We start from the raw sequence: 18770 nt of genomic DNA, 5'->3' as shown, positions 1-18770 counted from the left end.
CCAACGGCATGACCATTTAGTTCTGCAATTTTGTCAGTAAATACATGGACCCTTTTTGTTTCAGGCTGCCAAGTAAAAATGAAATTATAATCTGTGCCCATTTCTTTCTTTGGAACCAGGAAAAGGAGGGTTAACTTTTATTATCACACGTGCCACATTAGCTACCTCCACAAAGATGTTCTGCATATATGTGATCTCATGTTTGTATTAAAATATGACCAAAACTACCTTCAGAAATTCCATTCTCTTCACCTAATCAGGACATCTGCTACGTCTCATATGCCCACACTTGAACATTGCCACCCCACTCTACCTGCTTGTGCTCTGCCTTTTTTTTTTTTGAGGAAGATTAGCCCTGAGCTAACACCTGCCTCCAGTCCTCCTCTTTTTGCTGAGGAAGACTGGCTCTGAGCTCACATCCATGCCCATCTCCCTCCACTTTATATGCAGGACGCCTGCCACAGTATGGCTTGCCAAGCGGTATGTAGGTCCACACCCGGGATCTGAACTGCCGAACCCCTGGCCGACAAAGCAGAATGTGCAAACTTAACCACTGTGCCAGCAGGCTGGCCCCATCCTCTGACATTTTAAATTGAGAAAGTCTATTCTCCGGCCACAGCCTTCTGCCCTCCAAGTTCTCTCATGCTTATTCCCACTGCACGTATTTTTCAGCTTCACAGAGAGCCTAGCTCCCCAACTGACTGGTTCTTCTTATCAGCCTCCTTCTGCCTTCACTTCCTTCCCTCTCTAACAGATATTTCTTAGGTTCTCTTCAAGTACACTTACTCTCTTGCCACATATTCATACAATGGTCAAAATGTCAATTTGCATTAATTCATCTTTTCCTCCTGTCCTGCAAGCTGATGAAAGTTCCTAGAGAATTTGAACACAAAACTGCTATGGTATTTCATTATGAAATTATTTCCTCTCCCCTCCCTGCTGACGCCACTTTTCCATCCCTCGCTCTCAGGAAGAAAACTCACCTTCCAGTTCACAGCAAAATAAAATCCATTAAACGAGTCTTCTCAACTTCTCACTACTGCCCCTATCCTGATTCCTTCCTCCTTCCTTAAGGATGAACTGTGTGTGGCCTTCCTGCCGCCTGGCTACACAGTTCATTTCCCTGTACCTGGGCTCTCAATCCCAATACTTCCCATCTCAGAGACCTCACACAAAAAACTGTATTCCCTCTTGCTTGTTATTTTAACTTCTCTCTATAGGTTTTTTGCCCTTGAGCATTGAAACATGCTGGTGTCTCCCTTGCATGAAAGAAAGAAAAAGAGAGAGAGAGAGAAGGAAAGGGAGAGAGAAAGAGAGAAGAAAAGAGAGACAGAAAGGGAGAAGAGGGAAAAAAAAGAAAGAGAGAAAAGGAAGGAAGAAGTCCTCCCTTGGCCCCTGCCAACCACCACTCTCCCCCTTGTCCCCTTCACAGGCAAACCTCTTCCACGTCACGTGTGCTGCCTCTGTTTCTCCCCTCCTTCGCCTTTTTCAGCACACTGCTTTTGCAACTGCAAGTCCATTCCTCAACTGTGTTTACACAGGCTTCAAGTGGAAAAAGTACAACCAGATCTAGTACAATTTTGACAAATTGCCACCCAAGATTATGCAGGGCTACAAGTTCAACGTCTTCTACCCTGACCTTGATAAGCACTCAACGCCAGAGTGCATCCTGGAGGTCTGTCCAAACAACAAGGATTTTGTCATCGTGTGCCTCCATGCAGGTCCACCCTACAAAGACATGTCTTTAAGTTCATCAGCTGCAAGCAGGAGTACTCCCTCTGCCACAGCTTCCACGGTCCTCTCACCAGTGGCATCTTCAAGCTCTGATTCCACTTCAAGCACTACCACGACCAGGGGTGATGGACCTCTGAAGGGATGGATAGATCCCTAGAATCCTAGGGCAAGGTCATGCCTTCTACACCTGAAAACTATGCGTCATTTGAAAAGCAGCTCCTGACATGTTACAAAGCCGCCAATGCCGGGACATGCCAAGTGACTATTTGACCAGAGCTGCCCATCACAAGCTGGGTATTGTTAGATTCACCAAGTATAATATCAGGTGGGCACAGCAGCAATCCATTATACAATGAATGATACATTTGGGATCAGGTCTGAGCAAGTCCAGAAGTAAGTTACATAAATAGATCATCACTTACTGCTGTTATACTGACAGATTTCTCTCAATTCACACCTTTGGCCTATTGGGTATGATTAGCTGACAGAGGAGAAAAATTTGGGGCCTGGTTGACATATAAGTTGGCTTTATAAGTTGGAGCATGCTGAAAATGGACTTCTACTCCACTCACCCACATTCAGGGGTGTCCCTAATGGACAGTGCTGAGGGGAAATTCTCCCACTGGGCAGAGTTTTGAGAAGTACTCTTAGCCATCTCCTTTGTGTGGAGGGAGAAATAGTCTGAAGTAAGAATATATATAGACTCTTGGGCAATGGCTTATTCCTGAGGGGAATACATTTGGAAGATCAGAGACAAAGATGTGGAAGGACCTACAGCAGTGAGCACAAAGTGTGTGGAGCTTTCCCTCTCATATTAATGTCCAGCAGAGATCACCCACTGCAAAGAATGCTCTCAACAACCAGGAGGATGGGATGACTCATCCTATATCGTCAGCCTGCCTCTCTCCTCCACCACTCTACTCCTTGCTCAGTGGATCCATGAATGCTGAGTCTATGGTTGACAAGATGGAGGCTCCGCTCTCACCAAACCTGACACAGCCACTGCCACTGCTGAATGCCTGACCTGCCAGGAGCAGACAGCAATACTGAGCTCTTAACGTACCATCGCTAAAGGCGAGAGGCAGCCGCTTGGAACTCTTCTACCCTGGAGAGGGCAGCAATTTATCCTTCCTGGAGTTGACAGCTCCTTCTGATGTATGCTTGCTTTCACTGCCTTCAGTGCTGCTAACAGCTGTCTGAATCACCTCCTGTTCACCCCATAGATGAGGGAGGGAACCGCACCTTATAGTTATGGGGATGGCCGAATTCACTACACCTGACTCCGGACAGATGAGATAAACAGCAGTTTATTAGTCATATAGGCTCACAGCTTTGGGGAGGAGGACATCACATGTCACCCAGGGCCACATGGGAGTTTCACTCAGGAATGGAGTAAACAAGCAGGGGCTGTGGGAGGCAGGCTTTGTAATATCAAGAGGATACAGTGACCCTCGGCTCCCACTGGAGGATGCGATTAGCTTGTTTGAATAATCCCAGGGGCTGGCAGAGAACTGAGACCTGCTCCTGAGGAACAAGCAGAAACTGTGCCTGGTTCCCCTACTAGGGAAGACTGTTTGGCTGGGGGACCTTATCCACGGGAGCAGAGTGGGGAGGGGAGCTGGTGGTTAGACCATTTAAGGCCCTCCCAGTTTCAGATGTCAAGACAGCACATGATATTGGGTCTTAATTGTAGGCCATACACAACAACAGCACCATCAGAGGTTTTACAACATGCCTGCCATACCAGCGTGGGATCTTTCATAACATCTTAGAACACAGGAGTTCTGAGGCAAAAGAAGTTCAACAATGGTCCAGGAAGATGAGATCCATTGATACAATCATATCCTTTGGAAGCAACTGAGGTTCTCTCTTAGGGATGATATCTATGGGGTTGGAATTCTGTTCTCCAGGATGCATTATGCATCCAGTGCATTTAATCCAATGGCCAGCATTGTCCCCAGTACCTGGAATACACAGATCTGGGAACACAGAGGTTGAAATATGATTGACCTTTTTCACAATTACTTGCAGAAGAACCACTTGAAAATATGTGCTTCCTTTATGTGAAATCTTAGGCTCTGCTGGATTAGAGGCCCCGGTTCCCACGGGAGCAGGGGATGCTTCCCCCAAGTGACACAGGAAGGTTTCCACTGAACCTGAAGCTACAACTACCACCAGCTCTTCATGCTGCTAGGTCAGTAGTCAGAGAAGGGAGTTACTACTCTGGTGGAGAAACTGCCCCTGGTTATCATCCGGAGGTCAGGTTGCTGGTACACAACGGAAAGACAGAGAGGTATTCCGAAACTAAGAGGATTCACTCCGGTACCTCTCGGTGCTTTTGTGTCTGTAATAATGTGAATGGGAAATTGCAGTAATCACAGCTTGAAAAAAGCAAGGCTACTAAGGGCTCAGATCCCTCAGGGAGGAGGTCTGGTTCATTTCAGCAGGCAAGCAACCGAGATCAGTTTAAGGGCTGCCTCAAGGTGAGAGAAATTGAGAATGGGTGTGGAGTGAGACCAATATTCAAAATGGCTTCAGAGCCAGTTGCAGCAGTGGGGACTGTGGCTTCCTAAACTAATCGTTGTGTCTTAGATCCTTAGTAGAGATTGTGGCCAGTCACCACTTTGAAGACTTGGTGACGGATCTGAATTAACGTGGAGCAGGAGCAGGCCTGAATGGTGCGAGCAGCGGAGTGTATCTGATGTCTCTGGTGCCCCCACATCACATCCTCTCAGCTCAACTCTCATTTCAGCTGCAGGGAACAATTCTATGCAAGCTCAGACTCATCTAGAGCTTCTCTGACGCTATGGACACCTGCTGGGCCCCTGCACAAATGCAGCTGGGAAGTGCAGGGTTAACGTCCTCGGGGGTAATCATTAATCAACGGAGAACAGGAGCCAGCTGGTAACTGCTCCCACCTCTTACGGTGGACAATTCTGGGAGGTGGTGCATATGCTTCTCAGGTGGTCCCAGAAAAATCAAGCCCCCACTGCTCCAACACCTACCTTGAAAACATAACTCTAATATTGGCACGTTCACCCTCATCCCTTATTTCTGCTGCCTGAGAGCACCTCCCAAATAAACTATCTGCACTGCACACAAGCCCTTGTCTCAGTCTCTGCTTTCTGGAAAACGCAAGTTAACACATATAAATAGATAGATAGATAGATAGATAGATAGATACATAAAATAAAATCCCAGGCTAGGGAAATAAAAATATGGGACCTCCAAGAATATTCCTCTTACCACTCATTATTTCAAAGGTCATATCCCCTGAGTCTGCATTCTTTTTTAAAGTGCATAAACTTGTCAGCTAATATTCATCCTCATCAAGCAAGAAGAAGTAAATAAACACTAGCTCTGAGTGGCTGCAAATTCAGCTGAAAGGAACATTATATGCAAATACAGTGTTTCATTGCCGGCCTCAGCTGTTTGGAAGGACACGCCTTACCTGAGAACACACCTGCCAGATTTAGCAGAACCTGCCAGGTTATGGTCTGCAACTCTCAGGTCTGCTGTAGACTTCTAAACTGCTTTCTTAGTCCCTTCAGTCTCCAGACCCCTCAGCCTGCCAAGCTGAGCTACGAGCTACTAGCCAAGCTTCAAAATCACTCTATTAGTCTGGCAGAGCTAATGCACTCTAAAGTCCTTAATTGTCTCCTAGGGAGTCATCTGCTCATTGGTAGGAAATAGATGACTAAGCAATCATTACCTGCCCCATGGGATAATTCTAGCACAAGAGAGCAAATAATCCAGAGGACAACATGTACTACCAAGCTTACTTATTGTGAAATAAAGGAGGCAAGCAGCATTTTACTAAATATTAGAGGACAAATCATGACATCACTGATGACTCTGTTAATAGTGTCATATGTTTCCCCTGAACACCACAGGATTTCTTTTCTGGATTTCATAGTAAATATTTCAGGCATAAATCTTAAGTAATATATTCAAATGTTGTCATTTGCCTTGACACATCATTTTATTTGTTTCTATACATTCACAAAAATATTATCTCCTAAACTAGGATTACAAACACCTTGAGTCAAAGAGCGCTTTCATTTTAACTAAACTACAAATCAATACATCAATCATCATACATGTATTGAACCTATGATAAACAAATGACAAGCAATAGGATATTAGAATATATGATGAAGCCATTTGGTGTAAAACTAATTTGGCCTGAACTTGTTGTTTCCAAAAGGGCCTGACGTGGCTGTTGAGCATGCATTGTATATCTGCTTTAAGTATTTACTACATTCCAAAGACAAGAACAATGCCCCTAAAGATAAGGATGTAACTTCCCCTACATTGGCATTTCCTTAAGGATAAGCATCTCCCCCTAAACTAAGGATTGATTGCTGACCTGCTGAGCTCACCTTGCGACCACCCACCTTGCGAACACTGACCCTCTGTGTTCGCTGAATTGCTCTGCCAGCAAAGCAATCTAATGACTATTGTAAAAGGGACATTCCAATCATATGTGATACATGCTCTTTGATGCTATAGAACCACTCTGCACACCCCCACTTCTTTGGAGTGCTCCATTCCTTTGTGGAAGGACTCTCCCAGGCTATATGGTCCTCGGAGTTGGCTCATAATAAACTCACCCCAATTTTGATTTATAGATTCTTTATGGATTATTTGGGTTGACATACCTTATAGAGAAGGCGCTGTCCTAGGCGTAGTTGAATGTAGAAATAACTGTAAGAACTGCTCCCTGTCTTCACAGGTCCTAGGAAGCCCTCATTTTTTTTTTTTTCCTTTTTTTCCCCAAAGCCCCCCGGTGCATAGTTGTATATTCTTCGTTGTGGGTCCTCCCAGTTGTGGCATGTGGGACGCTGCCTCAGCGTGGTCTGATGAGCAGTGCCATGTCCGCGCCCAGGATTCGAACCAACGAAACACTGGGCCGCCCGCAGCGGAGCGCGCGAACTTAACCATTCGGCCACAGGGCCAGCCCCGAAAGCTCTCATTTTATTCAGACTTTTAGCATTAGAAATGTTTACAATAAAGAATTATATTAATAGAGCTTTAGAATTCCAAGTACTAGTTAAGAATCATATTAAAAAAATAGAAATTTTCCAGAAATCATTACTTAATATTTCTTTAGAGTCTAAGACTTTGTCTTTTTCAAAATAGAAATTTAATTATGTTGCCTTCACAGTGAATTTACTGTACTAAGATTTTCATTCAAATGACATATTTCTATTTAAAGTTTTAGTACAGTTATGCATGAAGCCAAATTCCAACTTCTTAAGAAATGCCTCATTTTTTAAATTCATTTAAACATTTTCTATAAACCATGTATTTGGGTCTTTACATCAGTGAGAGTGATGTCAGATTCTTGGTCTACTCTTGAGATAACAAACACAACATTTGGACGTTTTCTTGAACTAAATCCTAAAACAAAGTTAGGCAGTGTGTTTTAGCAGAGCTCAGATCTAAATGCTGCCAAGCTGGTGGTTGGGGGCAGTCACTCCTCCACAAGGCCTGGCCCTCCTTAGGCCCAGCAGATGTCATTTTCTTCGTTTAAATTCAATTCGGCATTGTCCTTCTGGCTGCTGGACACCCACCAAATGGAGAGGACTCTAAAAGCAGAAATGCAGAAGAAACATAGAAATTAACAGACATAAGCCAACAGTTTTAGACCTAAGGTTTATTCAATTGTAATATCTCAAAAAGGTACAGAGTTTAGGTTTGAAAGACTGGAAGTGTTTGCTTGATGCATCTCCCATTGTCAAGCATCAGTTCTAGCCTTCCATTCAAGGAACAGAACAGGAGGCACATCTCTTATTTTAATAGCAATCTCTTCACAGTTTCACATGCCCCATGGCTACAGGCCTGCCAACCACTCTTTGCTTTGTCTGACTAAAGAGGATACCACAAATAAGGCTCTTCTATATTTCTGTCCCCAAAGCTATGACACCTCACTTGTAATCACTGGATGAGACCTCTATGCCACATGCCATAGATGTTTAAAAAACAACATGGCGTTGGAGGTGTGAGCCACTATTACAGTGTACCTAAGATAATAAATTTCCAGAAGGATATTTTATGGGTTCCAAATGTTCTGGTATGTTCTGATATGTCCTAGTTATAAGCAAGGGATGAATGTGTGCAGGGTTGAAGGGAAGTCAGTTTGTTGAAAATAATACATAGGGATCACTGAGGCTTAGGAGCCTGAAAAAGAAAAGCAACTGTGCTGTCAACCTTGAGGGTTGGGGGCAGATGAGGAGTAAGGAAAGAGGCTGTCGGTACAATCTAGATCATCAGTCTGTTGTCAAGTTTGAATGCACCAGGGCACAGAATGGGCTCCTTAGCAAAGAGATTCTTAGAGGAGTTGGTAAAATGAGGTGCAGGGTTTCCAGGGACTCCCTGAAATTGCATTCCACAATTGTACAGCTATGAGTGTATGAAGAGATATGTACTTTTCTAGAAAGGAGATTCACAGGTTTTGTGAGATTGTCTAAGGACCCATGATTCCCTAAAAGGCAAAACAGAAAAAAATGAACCAACCAACCAAACAAAACCCCAGTGTGTTAGCAAAAATGGGCTTGCTTTTGCAAGGTAACTGAAGTTGGTCGTCTTAAGAATGTTCACAACGGAATACTCCATCGCCAGCAGCTGGACACTGCTGCCCAATCCTGGATCCTGGGGAGCTTTGTATATTTCTTTATTGTTTGGTTCTTAATGGGAGAGAATTGAAATTAAATTAATTTATTAAGACCATTTGAGGTAAAATAAAACACTGGGCTGTTGCAAAATTGAAATTGGAGATTCTGGCATTTGATTTACACTACTATGACAGGTATATTCCTTTGGGGGAGCTGATTTCCAAGCCCAGTGATCGCCCTGCTCTTGACAAAAGAGTGCTCAGAATGTGCCCTGAAGCCAGCCCTCCCATCTCTTACAAGACCTTGGTAATTTGAAGGTCATTTCCTGCATGTTTTGATCACCTCATTTTACAACTTATTAAAACAAGTCCAATAATTAAATAATATTAATTGATCTTTCTCTTTCTAGAATAAGAATTGTGAAGTGAAATTCCCTTTGAGATTAGAAGAATTCACTTAGAGCTGTACTTTTTACAAACTGAGATAACATTTCTTTAAAATATGTTCTTAGTAGTGTCAAAACAGAAATAGGATGTATATAGAACAGTATAATAAGTACAACTAATGGAATTCTTAGCTAGGAAGAAAGTGCTGGGCAAAACCTTGCCCAAGGAACTGATTAAAATTACTGATGTCTAGGGTTAGGCATTACATGGTTTTGACAAATGCCATCCTAATCTGAAAAGGCACCCCTGTGTCCTCTTGTTGGTGGGAAAATAGTTGGATGCTGAGTCAGTTCTAGGCAAAATTGTGACATCTAACTCAGTGGACCAGGAACTGGTATTTGGTGAGTGAAAGCCTGGCCTGGATCTTCATTTTGACAACAAAGCTATACTTGCTCCAAACCTTTGTGAAGGGCATTTTGATTCCCTTTCACTGTAGGATTTTTAGGGCTCTTCATCACTGATAGTTACATATACTCAAAACAGGAGTGCAAAATAAATCAAGGGAAAGTGCTGAAGTGTGCATATTTGTGAGTGATATAATATCATCTGTGTCACTTACGCACTTACAATTTCTAGTGAAATGTCACCCAAGAGTGTTATTTATCCCTCCATAGCCTTATTATATCTAGAGTAACTCAAAGCACAACACGCTGTCAATAGCCCTGAGATTACAATGCTTAATTTCTGAGCTTCACCCTCAGTTTAAATAGCACTTTATATCCAGAGTTTTCAAAATAACTTCAAAGCACTTGGAATTACATTGAACTTTCCCTATTTCCTTGGACAGTGGCATCCCAGAGGAGGAGCACCAGCAGCACCCGACACTTGTGAGAAGTGCAAATTCTTGAGCCCCTCCCCAGGGCTCCTGGATCCGGAACCCTAGGGGTGGGGCCCAGAATTCCGTGTTCTAACAAGCCCCCCCCAGGTCATTCCATGCTCGCACCAGTTTGAGAGCCACTGGTCTAGGGGAACAGATCTACAGAAACCCAGAGGAGTTAAATGAGTAGAATATTGAATGGCCAGAGACGGGAAAAGGTCATGGCCTTTTCATTGTTGTTCACTGTTTGCACTGTTGGCGTAGTTTTCTTCCATGCTGCTGCTTTCCAAATGGAGCAAGGGCTATGACTTGCCTCCAATACTGATGGTTCACTTTTGGACCCACAGACATGCCTTTCTAAGGAGAACAGGTCAACATCAAGGCCATGTTTATTTGACTCACGGAAAAGGGTCAAAATTGGTAAATTCATTGAGGAGCTCCTAATACTAAGTGGTGGAAACACTGCTCTTGGGTTCTGGTCTTATGGTATTGGGGCACACAGATTAGATCCGGAATTAAGGGAATATCTTCTCAATCTGGTTCAATGCAAGGCATCTGTTAAGATCAGGCCTAAGTGAAGAAAACAGCCAGCTCATCCCTAGTGATTAAGACCAAGGGGTTAGAGTTTATATCAAATTTGAAAGTCACACTATTCAAAATTCTGAAAACACTTACGTGTTTTGGCAGTGGGTCTAGAAGACTGCAGTCATAATAATAAAATATTAAAATAACACATATTTGAATCTCTAACAGAGCAAACCACCTGAAAGAAAAATACAAAATTCTTACTTGGTTGTCAAAGATGCATAAATATCTACCAATAGAGAGTATCTACAAAGTACACACATTTCAAAGCAAATATGGTCTTCTTTGTAATGTAAACTTTTACTACGAAAAGAATAAAGAACTTATTCTTTTCTTTTATAATACTACTCCATGGGGTAGTTGGGGTGATTAAATTGCTTAAAAATGTATGTAAAATGCTTAGTCAGTGGAAGCACTCGATAAATGAGAGCCAGGGCATCTCTCCTGTTTTAGATCTGTTCTTTCTAACACGGTAGCCATTAGCTACATGTGGCTATTCAAATTTATATAAAGTTAAACAAAGTGAAAAATTTCCATTCCTCAGTTGTATTAACCATACTTCAAGTGCCCAATAGCCATATGTGGCTATTGGTTACCATATTGGACAGTACATGTTTAGAACATTTCCATGATCACAGAAAAGTTCTGGGAAGTCTTGTCTGATCTAGATGTTTATTGCCTCCTGGAAATCACTGTCTAAATGTTCTATAGGCACCTCAAATTCTGCATAATTACCATATTTGTTCTTCCTTTTGTAATCCTTCACTCAGATGTCTCCACGTTTTTTGATCATACCCCCAATAATAAGACATCTGAGCATACTCTATGATATATTGATAGTCATTTATTTGTAAATTGTACACACATACTACTGCATTAGTTTATTGTCTACTTTGTAAGACACAGACAAATAGAAACTAAGAAAATGGAAATGGAATTCTGTTATGTTTTCTTGCATCCCAGTGGGTTGTTTTGAGCTCTCCTCAGTGTAGGCAAACCCTTTTAGGGGTCATAGCTCTTACTGAACGCACTTAGTTCAACAGGTCAGAAAACTGGAAGTCATCGTAGACTCAGTCCTCTCTGTCACCCTCCACATCCAGTTAGGCACCAAGTCCTTTTGTTTGGTCTTTTAACTACTTCCCAATCCCTCTGCTTATCCCCTTATTTCCAGTCCCTCCACCTCTCTCTCAGTGTAGTTCTTCATTTACTGTCTGGATTACTGAATCAGCTCAGCTTCCAGATTGGTCTCTCTGCTTCCAGCTTCACTTCCTTCTACTCTATTCTTCACTGTACTGCTGTAGTGAACTTTCTAAAACATAAATCTATCACTGTTTCCTCATTTTACACAAACGCACAATTTGTCAAAGCTTCCCTTCCAAATGCGATAGGAGAGCACAGCCAGCCCTTGAAGATCCGCCCCTTACCAATCTCCCCAACCTCTCCTCCTCCATAGCTCTGCCTTGACACCCATGCTCTTGCCACAATGTACACACCTGACGTTCCCTGAATGGTGATGAGCTCTGTTGCAAGCCCTTTCCCTGTCTGAGGCTCAGTCTCCTCTGGAGGCAGTCCCTGATCCCTTGCTTCTGGGCTGAGGTGCCCTTCCTCCCCACTTCTGCAGCTCCCTGTACACATCTCAGCCACCGCATCGATGGCACTGAATTGCAATTGCATATTAGCCATCTTTCCTCTAGAGGAGGAATTGTACTGTTGGACCTAGCACAGTGCATAGCACACTACTGGTGCCTAATAATGTTAACGGAATAAGAGAACAGATGATGGAAGGTGATGCCTCCCATAAAGTAGATTCAATTTCCTGCCCCTTCCAGTCTTCTCTGTATTTCTATGGCACTTTACACATCCCTTAACAAATGTCTTTATCCTACAATCCTACTATATTAAAGTTAATCATTTGCATAAGTGTCTCCTCTTATAGACTATAATCTTACAAAAAGCAGGAGCTATGCCTTATTTATCTTTGAATCCTGAATGTTTGCTGATTGAATGAGTAAAGAATGAATATGAATAATCTGAAACTCATATCAGATAATTAGATTTATTTCCCACTGGTACTTGAAACATCTTGACTATATTTTATTTCAAATGAAATCCAGAGCACTCTAGGTAATGTTATAACTTGCTTAGACACCACATCAATTCTTTATGAATATTTATGATGCAAATTTAACTCTACTTACTTGTAATGCTAAAGACGATTTATTTCAACAGAGTATCAATGTCTAAAAAATAGAAAACACCCAATCTTTACTGATTCAGATAAAATTAAGCAGTGATTCCAAGAAAAAGAAATTTTGCTAATTTGTGTGCAGGTTCAGAATTTCTCACAACTAAGTTTTGTCAAACGTCTAACAAAGTAAAACTTAGACTTTTGGCCATGATGAAGTAACAGAAATCAATGCTATCTTCTTGCCTTAAATAACTCAAAAACTGGACAAGATCCTCAGTGCAAAATGAAAATCCCCAAGAGAAAGGAAAGAAGTGAGGTGAGCCCTATGCTCCCCAGCTTACTGCCTGTGGCAGTTTCCAGGCCACAGTGCAAGGAGGGGAAGCCCACACAGACCTGACAGTCACACTGAATTACGGAGACAGATCAGTGTTCAGGCAAGTTAAGGAGACTAGAACTTGCAGGGAAGAATATCAGAGAGGAGGGAGTTTCACAGAGAGAGCAAGAGTGCTCCAGGGGTCTCCTTGAGTATTTGACTGAATAGTGACCTCTGTATACGTGAGAGGAAACTACTGACCCTGGAGAAGGAAGGAGGAAAAGAAAGCCAGAGAGCAATAAGGTGAATAATGCCTAGAGGTTACACAGACGTGGAAGTCTGTGTTCCACAAGCAAGAGTGGAAAGATCTTAGAACACATGGACCATTGAGTAGAGTCCCTAAAAGAGTATTGCCTTAGTAGGGGGATTATATTATCTTAAACTAAATGCCACTCTGGATTTACCTTAACAAAGCTTAACAACAGATTTTGAAAACTTGTTTTTCTTAGCAACTAACTACATGCCATAGTAAAGCCTAAAACTAAAGGAATACAATAAATCTAGTATCTGTGACACTTAAAATTCATATCTTACATCTGTTCAAAAATTACCAGTCCTAGAAGAAACAGGAAAATATGACACATAAGCAAGAGAAAAATCATTCAAAAGAAACAGACCCAGAAATGACAGCAATTGGAAACAGCTAATTAAATATACTCCACATGTTCAAAAAGGTAGAAGCATGATGAAGAAAGAAAAGGAAGATATAAAATATATCAAGTTGAACTTCTGGCAACAAAAAACACAATATCTTAAATGAAAATATACTGGATTGGGGCAGGCCCCGTGGGATCGTGGTTAAGTTTGGTGTGTTCTGGTTTGGTGGCCCGGGTTTCCGGGTTCAGATCCCAGGTGTGGACCTACACCACTCCTCAGCCACGCTGTGACGGTGACCCACATATAAAGTAGAGGAAGGTTGGCTATATATATATATACTGGATTGGATTAATAGAAGATAAAACACTGCAAAAGAAAAGATCATGGGACTTAACAACAGAAAATATACAAAATGAAGTACATAGATTAAAAACACAGAGATAAGAAGTAAACAGAGTATCAGTGGTCTATGAAATATATCAAGCAGTCTAACATACATGTAATTTGGAGATGCAGATAGGTGGGCAGGAAAAATATTTGAAGAAATAATAGGTGAAACATTTTCAAATTTGTGAAAACTATAACTTACAGATCCAAGAAGCTCAATGGACCCCAAGCAGAAGAAACACAAAGAAAACCACGCCAAGGCAAATCATAATCAAACTGCTAAAAAACAGTGACAAAGAAAAAATCTTAAAAGCAGTCAGAGAAAAAAAGACAATAAATAAAGCAAAACATAATTAAAATGGTTATAGACTTCTCATCAGAAACCATGAAGGCCAGAAGACAATGGACCAACATCTTTAAAGTACTGAAAGAAAAAAATAAACTGTCAAGGTATGAAGAAAAGGAGCTAATATAGTCTTTATAATAATGCACTAACTCTACTGTGAGAGAGGCCAGTCTTAATACCTTGGGGGTAGATATTTAATTTCCTCTTAAAAGACTTGGATTATACCATCTTGTAGGAAAAAAAAGATGATTGTCTTTGGGAAGATATGTGAAAGACAGAAAGAGAGAGATGCTGAAATGACAACCATTCAGTACAGAATTTGCAGAATTAACATTTAGACATATCTTAAGGGAACTGGATATGGTACACCTGTGCCCACAATGGCATGTTTTGAGGAACTCAAGTCCCAGAGACAACCATGGACAGTCCTGCTGAAAGCCCCTGGTGTTATCCTATACTCAGACTTCGAGAAATGTTCTAATGCAGGAAGGGAGATGGATCCTGGGGTAAGATGAACTCCTCAGGGGAGGGATGACACTAAGAGGAGGATGGCTGCTCTGTGGTCATTTTGCAAAAGAAACAAGCACAGCCCTGTGTACAGGATTAAACAGTTAGGAATAGGGGACTTTCTATGAAGTGCTCAACTTAAACACTTGTCCCCTGAAGGATGGGAAAAGAAATATTTTATGTACAACTTTAATATTTCCCTGCCTACACTGCAATTTTTACCTCAAAAATTCGTTTAAATCTGATGCACTTACATTGTTTTGTGTTATGGTATAGTGAAGAATAGAGATGATAAAATGGCAGGAAGTGTGAAGAGCCTCACTTCCACCCCTCTGCTGGAGATCGTGTGAAAGGACAGCATCCCATCTTCAGTGAGGAGCTGGGAGTGCAGCAAAGATCACAGAACACCAAGAGTCAAAGTCTAAGAGAACAACTATAGAGTGTGGATGTATGACACCTGCCTTTGCTCCCACTGCCCCTGGAAGAGAGTGACATTTACGGGAATGGTGAACTGACAGGTTGTACACTAAGAGTTCTTGTAATAAAATAAGATCTCCACTCATTCATTTATGCCAATATTTATTGTCTTTATGTGTTTTATACTCTTCCAAGTGCTGAAGTTACAACAATAAATGAAAACAACATTCATGCTCTCACGAAGCTTAAATTCTAGTAGGGAGGCAGTAGGCAGAAAATAAATAAATAAACAAGAAATGCATATATCAAGTATGAGAATAAGCAGTAGAACAACAAATAAGACAAGGTGAGAAGAAAGAGAGCGAGGGAGGTGTCGGCTAACATATTTTAGATAAGGAAGGCCTCTCTAACGAGGTGACATTTTAGCAGATACTAGAATAAAGTAAAACAGGAAGCCATAGGAATATCTGAGTACAGTATTCCACGCAGAGGAATTAAAAGGTGCAAAAGACCAGAGGGAGGAGGAGCAGGAACAATAAGGAAGACGAACACTCCAGCAACAGTAGCTGAAAGAAAGGGGTAACGTCAGAGAAATACCCCAGGCACATAGAGAGCCTCGTGGGACATGTTAAAGACTTCATTTTATTCCGTGACATGGGAAGCCACTATGGATAGTTTTGAGCAAACTTGACTTAAGTTTAAAAAGGATCATTCTGGCTGCTACTATGAGGATAAAATACCAGGATGATGTGGATGGAAGCTAGAAGACTGATTAGGAAGCCTTTACGATTTTCCAGACAATAGAAGGTGGTGACGCGGGCGAAGATGGTGAGCAGTCATGAACCATGGCTAGAGGCTGGGTATGCTCTGGAGGATGGGCTGGGGGTTGCATCACAGATGTGAAAGATGCAGGGTCAAAGACGACTCCAAGTTTTTGACCTGAGGAAATGTGAGGATACAGCTGCTATTCACCTCAGCGATGGGGAAGATCGAAGGAAGAGCAGGTTGAGGAGTTGTCATCTGGAGCTCAGATTTCACCTAAGTCAAGCTTGCTGTGACTAGTGCCCTGGAGACACCCAGTGGAGATGTTGAGTGGAAGCTGGGGAAATGAGCTTGGTGTTTAGGAGGGATTCAGTGAGGACGGGAGACATAAGACAGAAACACAGAGCCATCATTATTCAGACAATTCTTTAAAGCCACGGGACAGGATGAGATCACTTAGGGAGTAAGTTAAACAGAAAAAATCAGAAATCTGAGGAGAGAGTCCAAGGACACTCCAAAATTTGAAGGTGAGGAAGAGGAACAAATAAGACTGAGAAGAAGTGGCTGGAGGGGTAGAATAACAAAAAGAAGGTGAGATCCCTAACGGCCCTGAAGAAAGAGCCCCTTAGCAAACGGAAAAGGTGGCAAGGTGTACCAACATGTGAAATTAGACCTCAAGCTTCCCACTTAACAGACAAGGACCAATTCTCAGCACTTTGCTCCCTTCCTAGCAGTAAATTACATGAGATCACTCTTTCAGATAACCAAGCTGACATTCTGTGTTCAGTAGAATATGCAGAGACACCCCAGGATTCGAGGTTTACCTGGCAGCACCAGAAAAATTACTGGCTAATTTTGCATTTGTGAATTATAGAACAGTTTTATAGGTTCCACTCTACCCAAACAGATGCTATTTTCTTAAAACTCTGGTTTTAGCCCTTCTCTAACATTAGCTCGCTAGAGACCAATGCATCTCTCTGAGCTCAGCGCCGGGGGGTAAAGGACCCCTGCACTCTTCGTTCCTAGAAGAGAGGCAGTGTAACAAGCAATAAAGACAACACGCATTGTGGTGGGCAGGGTGGGGCTGTCCCAGTGAAGGGGGCAGTCTAGGCAGAGGGATAACTTGTCCCAAGGCACAGAATTAAAAGGGGCCTTGGAAGAGCCAGGGGCCTGCAAGTTGTTTCCTCCCTTGCAGAAGGTGAGGTGATGAGAGAGGGAGCTGCACAGAGCAGGAGGAGCTGGTTCATGGAGGGCTTGAGTGTGTCATTCGACAGTGTTGGGACTTTGATCCTGAAAGTGCTGCAGACCTAGTGAATAAATTGTATTTAATTAAAAATTATACCTATGTCTGAAAACCAAGCTTCTTTAAGCACTATTACACATAGGAGGCCTCAATCAACACTTCTTCTATCACGCAAATGAGGAACTAAGCAAGACCAACGTTCACAAGCTATTTAAGAGTATAAACTTCAACAATTTTAGAAATACTAGGTACATTTTGATTGGAAATAATGTTTATCAATTCATTAAAATAGTTTTCCACTAGAATCTGTAAGGCAGCATCTCCTCGTCTAACTTTAGTCCCTGTGATGTTCTTAAAAATCATAAAACTGCATTTCCCTTAAGGTAAGACTATAATTCAGGCTTTTGACCAATTCATACCATACGTTAATGAGATTCTAATATTTTTCTCCTTTTATTTTTGAGTGTTAGGTTAGTTATTAAAGTAGTATTAGTTATTAAAATACTGTAAATATTAATATATTTATATTTCTTATCAGTTCTAAACATTTTTATATTCTAGTTAGAGGAAAACTAAGATGAACTCACAATAAAGATAATAAACTAATATGTGCTAAAAATCTTATTTTCTCCGAATCCAAATATTTGGCTGTTCTGGCAGAATTACCTCAATTATCCACTAAATAAAGTTAAATTTTTTGCAATGGCAAAAAATAAATTGTGTTTTCAAGTCTTTCCATGTTACTGAGTTTTGTTCAATGTCTAAAACATCAGAGACCAGACCAACATATATGTATCCAAGACATTAAAAGCTTTTTATGTCAAAAAAAAAAAATGGGCTTCATAAATCTGTATTTGTACAGAAGCTCTTTAGAAGCAAATTGAGTTATGTTCATGTTAGGAATGTTTTCTTAATACTTCTAATGTCAAAACAGTGAAAATAATGAGGCATACTATTTATAACAGATTTTTCACTTACAAGAAAAACATTACACATCTACAAATAAAGCTCATTAAAATGTAAACATGTTGAAAATTCCTTAAAGACTTAATGCTGTGCATTTTCCCGATTTGTAGATAAACACTCAAGGAGCACTACACAGGCCTTGAGAACAAAAAGTCCTACCAAACACCTACTCCACCTTCACATTGCTAGAAGTGGACATGGATAGATGGGAAAGGTAACAGGATCAGATAAGGTGGAAACCAAGGGAAGTGGGAACTTGGAGTCTGAAGCGAGCACCAGGACCCCAAGCAATCAGCGCCAACTTGATGTGGAGGCGAAACTTGAGCTAGACCTTGACAGAGGACAGGCTTTAAATAAGTAGACATGTTGAGTGAAGGCGTTCCAGACCCACAGAAAGCACAGGCAAGGGGAGGAAGGGACACTGTAGTTAGGGGACAGCCCATAAACCCTCTGGGGAGGGCTTCCCAGGTGTTCAGAAAGGTACACTTGGTGTCAGACGGTGTAGAGCCTGGAGTTCTAGGCTAATGAGTTTGGCCCACAGGCACCAAGAGTCTTAATAAGAGAGAGACAATCAGAGGTGATTATTTAAGGAAAATTAATGTGTATGTAGCGAGTAAGACAGATTGAAAGAAGAGATACTAGAACGAAGGAGAAGGGTTAGGAAACTATGGTGTCACCTGATGCTGAGGCAGAAACACCTGGTTTAGGAGGTGGGAAAGGACACGGGAGCCCAAGAAGAGGAAGGAGTAAGGATCTGGGAGAAGGGTGATCACTGAAAAGCAAGA

The 18770-nt window shown here is 41.7% G+C and overlaps 1 protein-coding gene and 1 long non-coding RNA gene across 2 annotated transcripts in view; both read right to left on the bottom strand.

Annotated features, from left to right (window-relative positions):
* LOC124226387 (uncharacterized) overlaps positions 1 to 5973 on the bottom strand; it is a 51611-nt gene extending 45638 nt beyond the window's left edge. The window contains exon 1 of the long non-coding RNA XR_006885289.1: positions 5186 to 5973. This is a non-coding gene — a long non-coding RNA (uncharacterized LOC124226387). The remainder of the gene's footprint in view (positions 1 to 5185) is intronic.
* A 722-nt stretch (positions 5974 to 6695) lies between these two features.
* LOC124226385 (24-hydroxycholesterol 7-alpha-hydroxylase) overlaps positions 6696 to 18770 on the bottom strand; it is a 91548-nt gene continuing 79473 nt past the window's right edge. Inside the window, exons 11-12 of the mRNA XM_046639609.1 lie at positions 10290 to 10377; positions 6696 to 7325 (exon numbers count right to left, since the gene is read on the bottom strand). Of these exons, the coding sequence (XP_046495565.1) occupies positions 7254 to 7325; positions 10290 to 10377 (160 nt within the window). The 3' untranslated portion in view covers positions 6696 to 7253. The remainder of the gene's footprint in view (positions 7326 to 10289; positions 10378 to 18770) is intronic.

This window comes from Equus quagga, chromosome 15 (genome assembly GCF_021613505.1).
Source record: "Equus quagga isolate Etosha38 chromosome 15, UCLA_HA_Equagga_1.0, whole genome shotgun sequence".
NCBI lineage: Eukaryota > Metazoa > Chordata > Mammalia > Perissodactyla > Equidae > Equus > Equus quagga.
This window is presented reverse-complemented; position numbering and strand designations above follow the sequence as displayed.